General features: G+C 46.6%; 1 protein-coding gene across 1 annotated transcript in view; it reads right to left on the bottom strand.

The window, feature by feature from the left end:
- Positions 1–17,113, bottom strand: part of EHD4 (EH domain containing 4) — a 56,658-nt gene that overhangs the window by 35,363 nt on the left and 4,182 nt on the right. Inside the window, exon 2 of the mRNA XM_006270321.4 lies at positions 1,729–1,905. Within this exon, the coding sequence (XP_006270383.1) occupies positions 1,729–1,905 (177 nt within the window). The remainder of the gene's footprint in view (positions 1–1,728; positions 1,906–17,113) is intronic.

The raw sequence follows: 17,113 nt of genomic DNA, 5'->3' as shown, positions 1-17,113 counted from the left end.
TGCAAAAATCATTTGATCAATGACAGTAGCCTGGTGGAAAGCAGGTTCTGAATTTAAAGAAAAAACAGACCCTGGAGCACTGGAGTTCAGTCTAATGGGAAAACAAAGGGGAAGGTTCTGTGACAGAAACATTAAAAGTAATACAAGGGGATGCCAAGACTGTACTGCTGACAGTGACAAGCGAGAGAGGAAGGAAAGAAAAAAAGTAAAGAACTCAAATGAAGGCAAGGGGGAAGTTACTCAAGGCCTTGAAAGTGAAGCTAAGTTGAATCCGCTATAGTAGGAAAGGGGGAAAACCAGTGGAGCAATTCAGACATCTGCATGACATGGGAGGAGCACACCAGCAAGGAGTGTTTGCTATAGAAATGTAATTAAAGTATGACTGCAGGTCCCCAGAGAGCTGCTATCATCAATTTACATGAGCACATCTCATAGCAGACTAACAGTCAACCTAGGTTTGAGCAGCCACAGCCTTTTTTCCATGAGAAGCATGCTGTATAGAGCATGAGATAATGCTGTATGCTCTGCCCTGCTAGCACACAAGCCAGACTTTAGCAGCAGAACAGGAAACATTAGTGTTAAAAGGAAATCAATTTAACTTAACTTGTCTTGGAGGCACAGGCTTCCTCTTCAAGTAACCACTAAATGGAGCAAGGAAAAAAAAGCATGCTACATCCCACAGTGCCTACTTAGTCAGTTCTACTGAAATTAAGTGATATTTTTAACTCAAGGGCTGAGGGATTTTATACAATGTGTATACCTTATGTATGCAATCCTCTGCTCCAAGTCACAAGTCTCATAATCAGTTAACATCTGTGCACTTATGCAAAGACACAACCAACACCCTACAAAAAGAAACCCCAGTGGGTTGTTTTTACCTGTTCTACTAGTCAACGGTCATATGGCTTTTTTTCCATTAAGGTCCCTTTAGCAGGCCTTTTAATTTTCCCATCAGTCACTACTTTAAAGAGCTGTTGGGCCTCTGGTCAATCAGAACCACAGACAAGTTGCTCTCATATAGCTCAGATATGGACACACCACACAGCAGGCACTTGATGGGTACTAAGCAACTAGTACCATTCTCTTTACTAATGAGACACCTTTAACTGACAAGTTTCTCAGCACCTTTTGGCAAGTTTCTCAAATACACAATTCCTGAAACTGAATATATACCTTATTTTTGTTTGATCATCCTCACTACATTTATTGAATGATATGTCCCCTCTCAGTCAACAGCTGTAATGTTAAACTTCATTAAAAAAATGCACTGCACTACATGGAACTGTGTTATTTAGTTATTAAAATACTAGCCAATTGCCCATCAAGAATGACGGGCGGGGGGTGGGAAGGGGGCTGGGATGGAGTGACGCCACCCAATGCCCCATGCTGCTGCTGTTCTGCCTCTTGCAGGGAGCGGGGTGGGGGAGCCAAGGCCAGCGCTGCTGCCACCCTCTGCCCAGTCCTCCGTGAGGCTTTGGAATCATGGTGGTGCTCCCTCACGCTTGGAGCACTCTTCCATCAGCCAATCAGAGGGCAAATAAAGCATTACAGACAGACCGACCGACAGACTTAGGCTTTTATAATATTATAATTCAGCAACTCTCAGTTACTGGATTTGGACATGCACCCTTTGCACTGTTAGCAACAGCAGAAAAATAGCAGGCTTGAAAGTGCTGAGAAAACTGGATTAACTAAAAAACAAGAACCAAGCAAACAGCCTGCCCCTACCTGTTCAGAAAAGCATTTCCAAAGCGGCTGAGTTTGCGGAATGGCTTCTTCGGGTCCACCACCAGAGCATTTCCAGGAGTACTCCCTTCTGCATCTCCATACATCACAGCAACGAAAGAATCTGTGGTAGGCTCAGGACCAATCCTCATGCCTGGAAAGTCCTGCTCTAAAAGGTACCTAAGGAAGGGCGTTACAAAAAAGAAAAGAAAAAAGTGAACAAGTATTAAACCAAAACTGCTGCAATTCTTACAATTATTAAAAGAAATGAAATTCAAAATGGCACACAACCCTCCCCCCTCAGCCCAACCAAAATGTAGATTCCTGCCCCCACGCCTCCTACATTTTGCTATTTTTTTTAGCTGGAAAACATTATCTAAATCTAAATCTATAATTGTAACTTTTTGCAAAAGATAGAGTCAGATGCAATCCCACTGGGACCAGATGAAGACAGCAAAAGTCAATCCTCCGCAGTAAAACCGTAACTGTAAACACTCCCTCTGCTGTAAAACCTGCCTGAGCAGTGAGGAGTTCTAACTTCTTCACACTTGGCTACAAAGTTGTCTGTTAATTTAAAGTCCTCTGCTGGGCACGACTGCAGCCAGCCAATATCGCAATGCTAACACTAGGACAGTGGCTCTCAAATGTTTTGGACTGGTTTGCCTTTCAAGTCTGTTATACTGATGTGTATCCCTATGTTGACAAGTTATGGATAATGGAAAGGAACACTTTGGGTCATAACTCATAGAGAAGTAGAGCTAGATGGGACCTCAAGAGGTCATCTTGTCCAAGCCACTGCCTGAGGTAGGACCAGATTGTGTTCCACCTGTTAGATATAAAGGTGGACTTTGATGCCTAAATGAAATCCTATTCTACCTTGCTCAAGTCCTGGAAAAACTAAGTAGGTCTTCCCCTCCTCCTCATTGCTTTTTTGTGATCAAGTCAGAAGAGTAAGATGACAGTGTGCTATAGAAATAGACCCATTAATGGATTTTCAAGGAGTTGAGCAGGGTGGAACAGAATTGCTCTTAGGCATATAAATCCATGCATATGCCAAATTGGTAGAATAAGATCTGGCACTTTATGTCACTATAGTCGCTTCAACAACATAAACGACATTACAGAATTACTATTAATTTGTCTTTTTCTTCTTTTTGTCTCATTTATATTTCTGTTTTACTGTCTAATGGTTTCCCTTTCCTTCATCTCATTCATCCTTTACAAGTTTGCCAACTACCCCTGGGAGAGGCATACTCCAGTTCAAGAAATACTGCTACAGAAGATCTCGTTTAGCAGGTGTGCTTTTATAGAGGGAAAGCTTTTTAAATTAGTGAGCAAGCATAGTAAGAAAAGCAACCATGTGAAAACAGTCACCTTGCTGAATAAATCAGGCCTTTTAGGTGAATTCAGTCATATTTTCTGATTTACTAAAATCTACTCCTGTTGGCATTTGCAAAACCAACATAGATAGCTATATGGAGAGGAGGGAAACAAATCTTATTCTGATCTGCATATCAAACATAATGAATGTAAATTTCATAGTTAATGAACTCCTGACCTAAGGTACAGCCCAGATGAAGACAATTTTCTTCCTAATCCAGCACTGCACAACTACATAGCATCATTTGATGGGTTTTCCACAACCCTCTGAATCACCAGGGTTAGAGTTCTGCCAGAGGCAGAAGATCTTAGTTGAAATAACCTTCCACACTGGCAAGTTAACCTTTACATGCCTCTGCTTCCAAGAAGACAAAGGCCCCAGACACACGTAAGCAAGTTCAATAGGTCTTAATCCTATGTTCAAAGTATGTGTTTATAGACTTTCCTGAATAGGTTCGTATTTAGGGATCCCTGTGGCTATTGAGCTTACCAAATAAGATGTGCTCCTGCAACACCTCATCATGACATTACCCCTTCTCTAGATAAAGGACATAACTACAGTTAGTTCTGTCTCACTTGAAGGTGACTATGATCTAGCTCCATACTCATAACAGTACTGCCTTAGAAATTACCACATTGCCGAGCTGAGAACTGAGAAGTCTTATCAATTTCATTGCATTGTGATATAGTGACTACACTTAGAAAAAGTGAAGAGATTCTAATAGTTCCAAGATTCTCCCTCAAAGAGATCCACTTTGGTCCACAGAATTGATCATCTTGGAACTTTTTTGATCATCTTGATTTTCATCATCTTGGAATTTTTAAAAAGATACTCATAGCTATGAATCAGCATTTGTAGACTCCTGTCAACACAATGTGGTTCCTGTTTTCAAAAAAAGGAGGAAGGAGGACCCAGGAAACTATAGGCCAGTCTTACCTCGATCCTGTGTAAGCTTTTTGAGATAATTATCCTGGCGCATATCCACGAGGGGCCAGCAAGGGAGGTTATGCTTAGGGGCAACCAACATGGGTTCATTAGAGGCAGGTCCTGTCAGAACAACCTGGTGGCCTTCTGTGACCAGGTCACAAAATCCTTAGACGCAGGGGTAGAAGTGGACGTAGTCTTTCTGGACTTCAGGAAGGCCTTCGACACGGTCTCTTACCCCATTCTCATTAAAAAACTAGGGGACTCTGGTGTTGACACCTACATAGTCAAATGGGTCGCTAACTGGCTGGAGGGCCGCACCCAGAGGGTGGTGGTGGATGCGTCATTTTCTGCCTAGAGCAATGCGGGCAGTGGGGTCCCCCAGGGCTCAGTCCTTGGACCCGCACTGTTCAACATCTTCATCAGCGACTTGGACGAGGGGGTAAAAAGCACCCTGTTCAAATTTGCTGATGACACTAAGATGTGGGGGGATGTGGGCACGTTAGAAGGGAGGAAGAGGCTGCAATCGGACCTAGACAGGTTACAGGGGTGGGCGGATGAGAAGAGGATGGGTTTCAACACTGACCAGTGCAAGTACTGCACCTGGGGAGGAAGAACTAGCAGCATACCTACAGGCTGTGGAACTCCCTTCTCGTCAGTGCAGAGGCAGAAAAGGATCTTGGAGTCATTATTGATGCCAAAATGAACATGGGCTGGCAGTATGGGGACGCGGTCAGGAAGGCCAACCACACCTTGTCATGCATCCACAGATGCATCTCGAGCAGGTCCAAGGAGGTGATCCTCCCCCTCTATGCGGCACTGGTCAGGCCACAGTTGGAGTACTGTGTCCAGTTCTGGGCGCTGCACTTCAGGAGGGATGTGGACAACATGGAGAAGGTCCAGAGGAGGGCCACTCACATGATCAGGGGCCAGCAGGGCAGGCCCTACGAGGAGGGGCTACGAGGCTACGGGCTACCTGAACCTGTTCAGCCTCCACAAGAGGTTCTAGTGGCTGTTTACAAACTAGTCAAAGGGTACCAGCAGGTATTGGGGGAGTCCCTGTTCCCCCGAGCACTACCAGGAGTGACTAGAAATAATGGTCAAAAGCTGGCAGAGGGTAGATTCAGACTAGACATCAGGAGGAGCTACTTCACTGTCAGGGTGGCTAGGGTCTGAACCAACTTCTAAGAGAAGTGGTGCTGGCTCCTACCCTGGAGGTCTTTAAGAGGAGGTTAGACGAGCACCTTGCTGGGGTTGTTTGACCCCAGTACTTTTTCCTGCCATGGCAGGGGGTCAGACTTGATGATCTGCTCAGGTCCCTTCCGACCCTACCAACTATGAAACTATGAAACACAAGACCATAACACAGAAAGCCTTGATACACACATGAAGTTCACATAGTGGCACCAACAAACTAAACTTTCAGCACTAGAAATCATATATTTCACTGTGGTAGAAGTCTACCAACATGGATCCAATTGTTGGATCATAGAAGTGTACCAATACATTGGTCTGATATTGGAATGGAACCGATATAAAGAAAATTTTGTCTATTGGAAATCGGCCCAATGCAGCTGATAATTTGTCTGATAAATGCTCATGCATGCACGCAGCTGCAGCACGTAGGCAGTGAGAAGCACAGCTGGGAGTGTGGAGAGCTGCATGCAGCTGGTTAGTCTGGTGTGGTGGAAGGGGAGAGGGAGGACCATGGCGGGGGGGCAGATCAAGGCCCCTGTGGAGAGGGAGAGTGTAGGGTTGGAGTTGGGGCTGGGGCAGGAGCTGCCCAGCCGGAGCTTGTCAGAGGTAGGGGGGTGTGGCTTGTCTGATGCTCATCTGGTGGCTCCTGCTGCTGTTCCCACTGCTCATCCAGGAAGGTGCGGGGAGGGAAGAGAAGGCATGTACCCCCGGATCTGTGCGGGGCAGGCTGGGGCAGGCTCTCCCCAGCTGGGCAGATTTGGGGGCACATGTCCCTCCCTCCCCTAATCTCTCCCACACAAGTGGCGGGATCAGTGGCGGGAGCTGCCAGGTAAGCACTGGATGAGCTGCACACAGCGGCGGGAGCTGCCCCCCCACCCCCAACAAGCTATGTCTCCGTTCCATGCCTGCCCTGGCCCTGGCCCCAACCCCAGCCTGCAGCTGCAGCTTCCCTGCACTGCGCAGATCCGGGAGGTACATGCCCACATGCACTACCCCCCCACAAGCCGCTTGCGGCTCTGTCCCATGGCTCTCCCTGCCCCGGCTGGTCAGCACCTGCCCCAGCCCCAGCCCCATTCCCTCCCTCAGCGCAGGAGCTTTTATCTGCTCCCCCACACCCCTTCCACCACACCAGACTTACTGGTTGGATGCAGCTCTTCAAGCTGAAGAGCTACATATCAGAAATTGGATCAGTATTGGCCAATATGCCTCCTTAAAAAAAATCGGCTATCGGTATCGGCCCCACAGATCTCTATTAGTGCACCCCTACTAGATCATGTTTCTATTACAAATTACAAGGTCAGAAACCTGCTAGGTACCTAGACAAAGGAGGCCTTGATCCCAGCAATTCTCCTTTTCCAAGCTTTCCTTTGGAAATTTAGTCTTCAGCAAATTGCTGGACATTAATAACACCCCTAGGGAATTGAGTAGGAGTTGAAAGGTACCAAGTACCCTTCAGAATCAGGGCCTGAAGTGTGGACTGTTATCACAGCAATGTATTTGCGCAAATTCAAGGCTCAGTGAAATGAGAAAAGAACTGAACTTGAGAATCAGGTACCTATATCTGTTTTTGCTGGAAAACCTAAGGATCTATGGGGGTCTCAGGTCCCTAAATTGGTTAGGAGAGTTTCTATTAATTACCCTCTTGGACTTAGGTGCCTAAATTCCATTCAACTGCTACTTTGGTCCTTGGATTCCTTTGTGAATCTCACCCAGTTTTGTTCACACTCACAGAACAAGTATGTGACCCAGCTCACCACAGAACCCAGGTCGTCATTCACAATTCTATGCTTTACCACACTCCCTAGGTACAAAAGAAAGGCTGAGATCAGTCCCACTGCAAGTTAGAAAAACCTATATAAATACATGAAAATACAGAGATTTTAAGGCCAACACCCTCATGGCTTTGACAGGAATGATCAAGAGAGAGGAAGTTCAAAAGAATTTGCAGGAAGAGTATTTAAAAATAGCATACATCTCACCGGCACCCATTCACACAATTCATATCCTGTTGATGGAAAGGCCTTCTCATCATCCTTTGCCTCAACCTAAGTTGACTGGTCAGCTTCCTGTATTTCCAACATGGTAAGGTATTGCTGAGCCCCCTTTACAGAGCTGGAAGCCAAACTGTGGGGCCCTTCTTTTCAAAGTTACCAGTTGCTAAAGGTTAGCCTGAGTTCCTGACATGGGTTAGCCATTTAAAGTATATTGCTTCAGTTCTACCAAACTATAATATTGGCACAAATTGACTAGCTCTTCACAGTTGTTCTGATATGATGAGACAAACGGAAGTCTTGTTTCTTCTCTACTGGCAACTCCACCCAAACTTAACAAGTACCTCACTTCTATTTTTGTTTTAATACCTAGGCTCTTTAATTCTGAGAGAGGATGTTTTTTTCCAAGTGTGGGAATTCAGCTCTTAATGAAAACTCATGACATTTGAGGTAAGTGACAGGGAAGTTTTATTTTACAAAGTCACGGAGGTTAAAAGGTACAAGAAATCTTGTCAGAAGCAAGGCGAATGTGGGGCCATTCCCAATTCTGTCTTACTATGAGGATAAATATACTCATGTACCCTTTGTAAATCCTCTATTTTATGTATGTAATGTTGAGCTCACAGAAAACTTGACAGTGGCTAAGGCAAAAAAGGCAGAGTTAAGTATATCATTGCACCCTTTGGGAAATACTAGATGGAATACCAAAGCACAATATAGCAAGCTTAAGAGAAAAAAAAATCAAATTTAAATTCTGGATTTTTTTTTCCTTTAATTTTTTTTTTGTTTAAAGTCACTTGTGTAATATATTTGAGAGAGAGAGAGAGAAATATATAGGAAACCCTCACCATTTGTGGGGGATCTGTTCTGGAGATCCCCGCAAATGGCAAAATCTGCAAATACTGACAGGGCTCCCCATCAGACCCCACAGCTGCCCCCTGGGAGAGGCTGGAAATGCTCCCCCACAGCACCTGGGGACCGACCGCAGCTGCCTCCAGGGGAGAAGATGCCACCACCACCTCCCTCCCTGGAGCTCGCTCTCTGCCCGCCCGGCTCTGCCTTCCCCTCCCTCGCAGCACTCCATGCCTGGCTTAACTGTAGAGGCAGGAGCTCGGTGCAGTGCCAGAGGGAGCCGCGGCAGCGCTCGCCCCAACCTGCCCAGTTGGCATGGTGCACCACGAACATTCGAATCCGCAAACAGCAGATTCGTAAATAGCAAGGGTTTCCTATACATAGATATTTTATTTATATCTATCTATAACTAAAGATATATTTAAGAATTTTAGATATATTTTAAGAATACTTAAATCTCACACTGACATCAAAATTCATCTCATATGACAAGAATTCAGAATAGGCTAGGGTGTAAATGACAGAAGTAATGAAGATGACTACAAAGGCATATGGGCTAATTCCTGTCCTAATCTTTGCTTCATAGATTCCAATTTTCACCAACCCCTCCTCTTCCTTCCTTCCTTGTAGCAACCACAAAAAAAAAATAGTAGGATTAAAACAATGTTGGCAAAGCAACATAAATCCAAAATTAGAATTATTACAAAAATGGGGATAAGAGGGGTGGATGAATAGATATGATTGATATGTCTTTTAAAATTAACAAAAAAAACGTTTTGTTCATTTTCATGTTCATCAGCATTCTCAGATACTGAAATAAAACAGTACTTGGTGAAAGTGGCCAGTTTAGTTTCTTTGCCTCAGCTGCAAAAAAAGTTAACAGTATCAATAGTATTGTAGTCATAGTACATAGGTTGGAAGGGATCTAAACAGATCATCAGGTCTGACCCCCTACCCCAGGCAGGAACAGGTGCTGGAATCATATCACCCCAGCCAAATATCTGTCCAGCCTCCTCTTGAAGATCCCCAAGGTAGAAGAGAGCACCAACTCATGTGGGAGCCCATTCCAGAGCCTGGCAGCTGTAACTGTAAAGTAATGTCTCCTGATGTCCAGCCTGAACCTTCTCTCTAACAATTTGTGGCCATTATTCCCAGTAACCCTGGGTGGTGCCCGGGGAAACGGAGCCTCCCACAATTCCCACTGGTCCCCCCAGTGAGTTTGTAAATGGCCACCAGATCCCCTCTCAGCCTTCTCTTGTGGAGGCTGAATAGGTTCAGGCCCTTTAGCCTCCCTTCGTAAGGCCTGCCCTACTGCCCCTTGACCATGCGAGTGGCCCTCCTCTGGACTCTCTCAATGCTAGCCATATCCCTCTTGAAGTGAGGCACCCAGAACTGGACACAGTACTCCAACTGTGGCCTTACCAACACCACATAGAGGGGAAGGATCACCTCCCTGGACCTGCTTGTGATGCATCTGTAGATGCACGACAAGGTGCGGTTAGACTTACTGTCCGGTACCTCGCATTGGTGGCTCATGTTCATCCTGGAGTCAACAATGACTCCAAGATCCCTTTCTGCCACCATGTTGACAAGAAGGGTGTTCCCCAGCCTATAGGCATGTTGCTGGTTCCTTCTCCCTGGATGCAGTACCTTGCACTTGTCTGCATTGAATTCCATCCTATTCTCATCTGCCCACCTCTGTAACCTATCTAGATCTAGCTGGATTCTGTCCCTCCCCTCCAGCATGCCCACCTCACCCCACAACTTGGTGTCGTCAGCGAATTTGGACAGCATGCTTTTCACACCCACATCCAGATCGCTGGGGGACTCCACTGCCCACATCCCTCCAGGTCAAAAACGAACCGTCCACCACCACTCTCTGGGTGCAACCATCTAGCCAATTTGCCACCCATCTGACGGTGTAGGCATCAATGCCACAGTCACCAAGGTTTTTTAAGAAAATGTGGTGGGAAACCGTGTCAAAGGCCTTCTGAAAGTCCAGGAAGATGACATCTACCCTGACACCCTTGTCCAGGGTGTTTGTGACCTGATCATAAAAAGAAACCAGGTTAGTCAGGCAGGACCTGCCCTCAATGAACCCATTTTGGTTGTCCCTGAGCTTCTTTACCTCCCCTGCTGGGCCCTTGGAGATGGGCTCCTTGATAATTTCCTCAAAGGTCTTCTCAAGGACTGAGGTAAGATTGACTGGCCTATAATTGCCAGGGTCCTCTTTTCTCCCCTTCTTGTAAATGGGGACCACATTGGCCCTTTTCCAATCCTCTGGTACCTGACTAGTGCCTCACGAGCACTCATAGAGCCGTGCCAGGGGCTCCACTATGACCTCCGCCAATTCCCTCAGCACCCTTGGGTGAACAGCATCTGGACCTACTGCTTTAAACACGTCCAGCCCCTCCAGTAAGTTCCTGGAGTTAGTTAAGTTCCCTAACTAGGTCATCCCTGACCCTATGCATAGCGGTGCCTCCCCTGGGTCTGTCCACAGTTCTAGTGGGGCAGATGTCCTGGTCCCTATTCAGGAATATGGAGTGAAAGAATTCATTAAAGAGATCAGCTTTTTCATTTGCCACAATCACCAGATTGCCAAGCCTATCCTGTAGGGGCCCCACATTATCTGGTACCTTCCTCTTACTTCCTATGTATTTGAAAAAGGACTTTTTATTATCCTTAATTCTGGTCGCTAGCCCTAGCTCAATCTCTGCATTGACCTTCCTAACAGCCTCCCTGCAGTCCCGAGCAACAGAGGTATAATCCTCCTTGGCGACAGCCCCTTGCTTCCACTGTTTGTACGCTTCCTTTTTTGCCCTCAAGCATCCCTGGATGCCTTTGCCAAGCCATGGGGGCTTCTTAGTGCTTCTGGCCCACTTGGTGCGCATTGGGACTGACTCCCTTTGAGCTCAGAAGATCATCTCCTTGAGGAACAACCACCCGTCTTGGACTCCCATCTCATTGAAGCTCCGAGACCCCAATGCCTCTCCTACTAACCTTCTTAGTTTACAGAAGTCGGCCCTCCTGAAGTTGAGGACCTCTGCCTTGCTGCTTGCTTTCACCACCCTGCGCTGGATAGTAAATTTCAGCAGGTGATGATCGCCATCGCCCAGGTGGTCAAGTACCCGCAGACCCCTCACCAGGTTGTTGCCTGTGGCAAGGACCAAGTCCAGCAAGGCATTTCCCATGTTGGGACTATGCACCTCCTGGGTTAGGTGGAGGTCCTGTATCCTGGCTAAGCACCTATGCAAGCAGTCGGACCTGGCTGACTGCTCCTCCCAGCAGATGTTTGGGTCGTTTAGGTCACCCATGACAACCACATCCCTTGACTTTACTGTCTCCATGAGCTGACCTGAGAATTCCAGGTCCAGCTCGTCCCCTTGGTGAGGCAGTCTGTAGTAGATGCCCACTACAAAGTCCCTTTCCCCACACCCCCCTTGCATTCTTACCCAGAGCACCTCAGTTTGCCCCTCCTCTGACCCCATCCTGATCATTGAGGACAGGTGATCAGCAAGGGTGATTTTGAAGTATTATTAGGAACATGTAAATATTTGTTAAATTATTTTAAAGCCAAACAAAATCACATTAAATTGTCTCAGTCATTTCTGAATCTATTCTTCCTGCATGGGTCTGTTATGGAAGGGGTGGTATGTGTTTACCAATGAGAAGTAAACTTCTGAAATTATGAGAAATTTCCTTTTTGTGCTAATTGAAACCACATGTACTTGCATACGTATTATGTTAAAACTGACTTCCTTAGCCTGACGAAGGGTTTTTGAACCCAAAAGTTTGCTTAATAACTATTCTCCAACCATTTGGGTTGGTCTAATAAAAGATATCAAATTCACCCAAGGAACCTTGTCTGCAAATTTCAATTAATGCTTTTACATATGAAGCTAAAAATCCAACAGGCAGTCCAAGTAGTAGGCTATTGTTGACCCTTCTGGATCATGGCGTACGCATGAGAGGTCACCAGGACCTTCGACGTGTATGCCTAGGCAGGAGCATGGAGGAGTTGAGGCTGCCCAGACCTTCCTCCCCGCCTTTAGACCACAGAGGCAGAATCTAAAGGCCAGACCAAGTCCAAAAGTTTGGTGCCTTGATGGCTGTAGTGCCATTTGGTGCCTCAACTGCTTTGAAACATTTTGCATTGTGTGTGGCAAAGCTAAATGCCTCATCTTTAGCGATGACAATCAGATTTGAAATGGAAAGATCTAGAACAATTCAAAGTTTCTTGAAAGACTGAAGAAAGTTTCGGTGGCATGAAACAACAGTTTGCTTTGATCCAGCAGATTTTTTTTAAGCCAGGCAGCACTAACAGATTTCTTAATAATTTGCTCGGCCACTGATTCAGCAAAATACATAAGCACGTGCTTAACTTTAATCACATGCCTTTGACTTTTCATGTGCTTAAAATTAAGTGTTCTGGTGTATCAGAAATCAAAAAGAATAGAAAGAGTGCTTCATCGATATTTGGAAAGGATGGCAGTTATCCATTTTTTAAAATCTCAGTCCTTGAGAAACAAGATCATTAAATGAAAAGGAAGAACAGTGTGGATTTGTTACTCTGATTTAAAACCAAACTTATTTGTGGAAGGGTTGCTTGCCCAAGGGGGTTGGACCTGATTATCTCAAGAGGTCCCTTCCAGCTCCTAACATCTATAAATCTATGAAATGGAAAAAAAAAAACCCCATAAACTTATTGGTAAATATTTGTAATAATAAACAATTTCCCTTCCTGTCAGCACAAACTCTACACATACTTCATAACTAAATAATATTTTAGGGAATGAAGTCCAGATAACAGCAGGCTACACACAGGGTGGTGGCATCAAAACTAAATTTTTAAGACAAGAAGTACGCTGGTTTGGAAATATATTATGAGCTGGCTCCCAGGCCCAAGAAGCAACTTTCAACTTGATTATTTATACACTGGCATTCAACTTGTTAATGCAACCAATGGAGCAATAAGAAAATAAGTCTTTTTTCACTTCTCTTATTTGCAACTACCGTTTGGGAGCTTTTAAGAAAATGGCTCACTTAAATTTGGCTTTAATCATTGCCCCAAATCCCATAAACATTTATGCACACACGTATTCATCTGAACAGGTTTAAACTGTACGTAAGCATTTTCAGGATTGGAACAAGTAAGGAAACCAAATTCAAGATTTCAATGCATACTTGCACGTAAGGGAAGGGGAAAAGACCTAGACAAATAAACATGGGAAGACAACTGGATTGACTATATAAGTAAAGATAAGGGTGAGTCTAAGTGTTTGCAGGATCTGGACCTTAAGTGTTTTAACAGGAAAGCCACAATAGTAAGAATCCTTTTAATTGTTTTATATTGCTATTAAAAGAATAAGCATAAGCAACAGAAGCACTGCACAATTTGAAGAAGGACTTAAATGAACTTTACAGACATAAGATTAGGTCAAAATTTGAACCTGGTAGCCTCTCTACTACTCCTTGAAAACTACAGAATCACTGTGCTGGGGAAAAGTCTTTAGTACAATTTATGAGGAAAATGAAAAAAGGGTTTTTCAGCTTTGTATAATTAGAATGTGAAATAACTGTATGGATTTTTTTTTTATACCCTAGACAAGGGGTGGGCAATTATTTAGGCTGGAGAGTTTTGGTGAGCTGTTATGGGCTGGATCAGCACCCTGGCCCTTCCCTGCAGCCCCACCCACCCAGTTACCCTGGGCCAGGCTGGACCAGCACCCCTCCGGTACCCTCCCAGGGCTGGACCAGCACCCCCACATCCAGCTGCAACACCTCAACAAAACTTCCGGAGTGGCTCTGCCGTGGGGCCCAGCCCTGTGCTGTCACCCCCAGGCCATCTGGACCGCAGTCCCAGAGTCTCCAAGGAGACAAGCCCTGTACCTGCATGGGCAAGGCATGACTAGCTGAATGGATGGGATGGGGTAGTGGGTTGGTGGGAAGCAGCACCCCCAGACGTGGGTCTGGGGTGCAAAGGCAGCAGGACCAGGACCAGCAGCAGCAACACTAGGGGCAGCGGCCAGAAGGAGCCACCACTGGGGCTGCTGGGAAGCGGATTCCGATCACGCTGCTACCTCAGCCCCACTGCACACCCAGGGCAGTGGGACTGGCTACACATGCCACAGCTCAGGCTGTCCCCCATGCCTGGGCCAGGTGGGCAACCATAAAATCCCTTGGTGGGCTGGATCTAGCTCATGGGCTGTATTTTACTCACCTCTGCCCTACACATAACTGCAAGGTCATAGAAAAAAACCCTCTAGTTCCAAGTAAATATTTCAAGAATTATTGAACATCCCCCAAATCTGCTTTTAATGCTATTTTTCAGAAAGACTATCTTTAATTGCTGCAATTTCTATTAAAATCTATCAAAAAACTTTAATAAAATCTATCCTAGGTAGTAGATTAGAACTTTTTTGCCCTGTCTCCCTTAACACAAGCACAGTACTTCATTTCATAAAAAAACTATCGCTTTCAAAAGATCAAAAAACCTATCTACTGAGATGAAATCTAATACATGTCCAAAGTTGTGCATGAAAACATGCAAGTGTTTAGTTAGTGGCCTCTGGCCACACAAATATTAGGATTAAGGCCACTTGTATTCTGGATGTTGTAGGTAACAACACCACCAAAATCAACACCAGGGACTAAACTGCTTTTAGCATTTTTTAGTGGCCTATGGAATACTGGAAGTTTGTATACCCCTGGAGCTTTAAAGTTTCATAGTTTCATAGTTGGTAGGGCCGGAAGGGACCTGAAGAGATCATCTAGTCTGACCCCCTGCCATGGCAGGAAAGAGTACAGGGTCAAACGACCCCGGCCAGATGTTCGTCCAGCCTTTTTTTAAAGACCCCCAGGTAGGAGCCAGCACCACTTCTTTTGGAAGTTGGTTCCAGGTCCTAGCCGCCCTGACAGTGAAATAACACCTCCTAATGTCTAGCCTGAAACTACTCTCCGCTAGCTTGTGTCTGTTGTTTCTTGCAACTCCTGGGAGTGCTCGGGGAAACAGGGACTCTCCCAATGCCTGCTGGTCCCCCTTGACTAGTTTGCAGACTGTCACTAGATCCCCTCTCAGCCTTCTCTTTTGGAGGCTGAACAGGTTCAGGTCCCTCAGCCTCTCCTCATAGGGCCTGCCCTGCTGACCCCTGCTCATGCAGGCGGCCCTCCTCTGGACCCTTTCCATATTGGCCACATCCCTCCTGAAGTGCGGCGCCCAGAACTGGACGCAGTACTCCAGCTGCGGCCTGACCAGTGTCGCACAGAGGGGGAGGATCACCTCCTGGGACCTGCTTGAGATGCAACTGTGGATGCACGACAAGGTATGGTTGGCCTTCCTGGCCGCGTCCCCACACTGTCAGCCCATGTTCATTGTGGCATCAATGACAACTCCAAGATCCTTTTCTGTCTCAACACTGGCAAGAAGGGAGTTCCCCACCCTGTAGGTGTGCCGCTGGTTCTTTCTCCCCAGGTGCATTACCCTGCACTTGTCAGTGTTGTACCCCATCCTGTTCTCATCGGCCCACCCCTGTAACTTGTCTAGATCCGCTTGCAGCCTGTTCCTTCCTATTAGCGTACCCACTTCACCCCACATCTTAGTGTCATCTGCGAACTTGAACAGGGTGCTTTCTACCCTCTCGCCCAAGTCACTGATGAAGATGTTGAATAGTGTGGGCCCGAGGACCGAGCCCTGGGGAACCCCACTGCCCACATCCCTCCAGGTCGAATAAGACCCGTCCACCACCACCCTCTGGGTGTGGCCCTCCAGCCAGTTAGTGACCCATCTGACCATGTAGGCACCAACACCACTGTCTCCTAGTTTCTTACTGAGAATGGGGTGAGAGACCATGTCGAAGGCCTTCCTGAAGTCCAGAAAGACTTGGTGACCTCACCAAGGACTTGGTGACCTCGTCATAGAAGGCCACCAGGTTGGTTTGACAAGACCTGCCCCTAATGAACCCATGCTGGTTGCCCCTGAGCATAACCTCCCCTGCTGGCCCTTCCTGGACAGGTGCCAGGATAATTCTTTCAAAAAGCTTCCCCAGGACCGAGGTAAGACTCACGGGCCTATAGTTTCCTGGGTCCTCCTCCCTCCCTTTTTTGAAGATGGGCACCACATTGGCCCTTTTCCAGTCCTCTGGCACATCGCCCGAGTGCCATGAGTGCTTGTAAAGCTGTGCCAGAGGTCCCGCAATGACCCCTCCTAGTTCCTTCAGCACTCTAGGGTGGAGCTCATCAGGACCTGCGGATTTAAATACATCTAGTCCCCTCCGAAGTTCCCTGACAAGGTCCTTTTTAACCTTAGGCCTGGGTGTGCCGCCCACAAGGCCCTTAGGGGTGCCCGTGAGGGAGATATCCGGGTTCCTCCTCAGAAATACGGAGACAAAGAAATTGTTGAATATGTCAGCTTTACCGTCAGGCGAGATGACCAGATTTCCTAGCGTGTCCTGCAGAGGCCCCACGTTACCTAGCACCTTCTTTTGCCCCCACTATGTATTTGAAAAAGGACTTCTTGTTGTCCTTGATCTGGGTCGCTAGTCCCACCTCCATTTCCGCCTTGGCCTTCCTGACCGCCCCCCCTACAGTCCCGAGCTACCGAGGTATAGCCCTCTCTTGCGATGGCCCCTTCCCTCCAACGGGTGTACGCCTCCTTTTTTGTTTGGAGATGTTCCTGGATGCTTTTGGTGAGCCGTGGGGGCCTTTGTACCCTCTTGCCCCCTTTGACTCATGTAGGGATTACTTCCCTTTGAGCTTGGAAGATTGTCTCCTTAAGGAATGACCACTCCTCCTGGACAATCAACTCGCTCCTGCTCTGGGATCTCAGTGCTTCCCCCACTAGTTTTCTCACCTCGTTAAAGTTTGCCCTCCTGAAGTCGAGGGCTGCTGCTTTGCTGGAGGCTTTTGCCACCTTGCACTGGATGGTGAATTCCAGCAGACGATGATCGCTATCACCTAGGTGGTCGAGCACCCACAGACCCCATACCAGGTTGTCGCCCGTGACCAGGACCAAATCCAAAAAGGCATCTTCCTTGGTGGGGCCGTG

This window comes from Alligator mississippiensis, chromosome 2 (assembly GCF_030867095.1).
Source record: "Alligator mississippiensis isolate rAllMis1 chromosome 2, rAllMis1, whole genome shotgun sequence".
Classification (NCBI taxonomy): Eukaryota; Metazoa; Chordata; order Crocodylia; family Alligatoridae; genus Alligator; species Alligator mississippiensis.
This window is presented reverse-complemented; position numbering and strand designations above follow the sequence as displayed.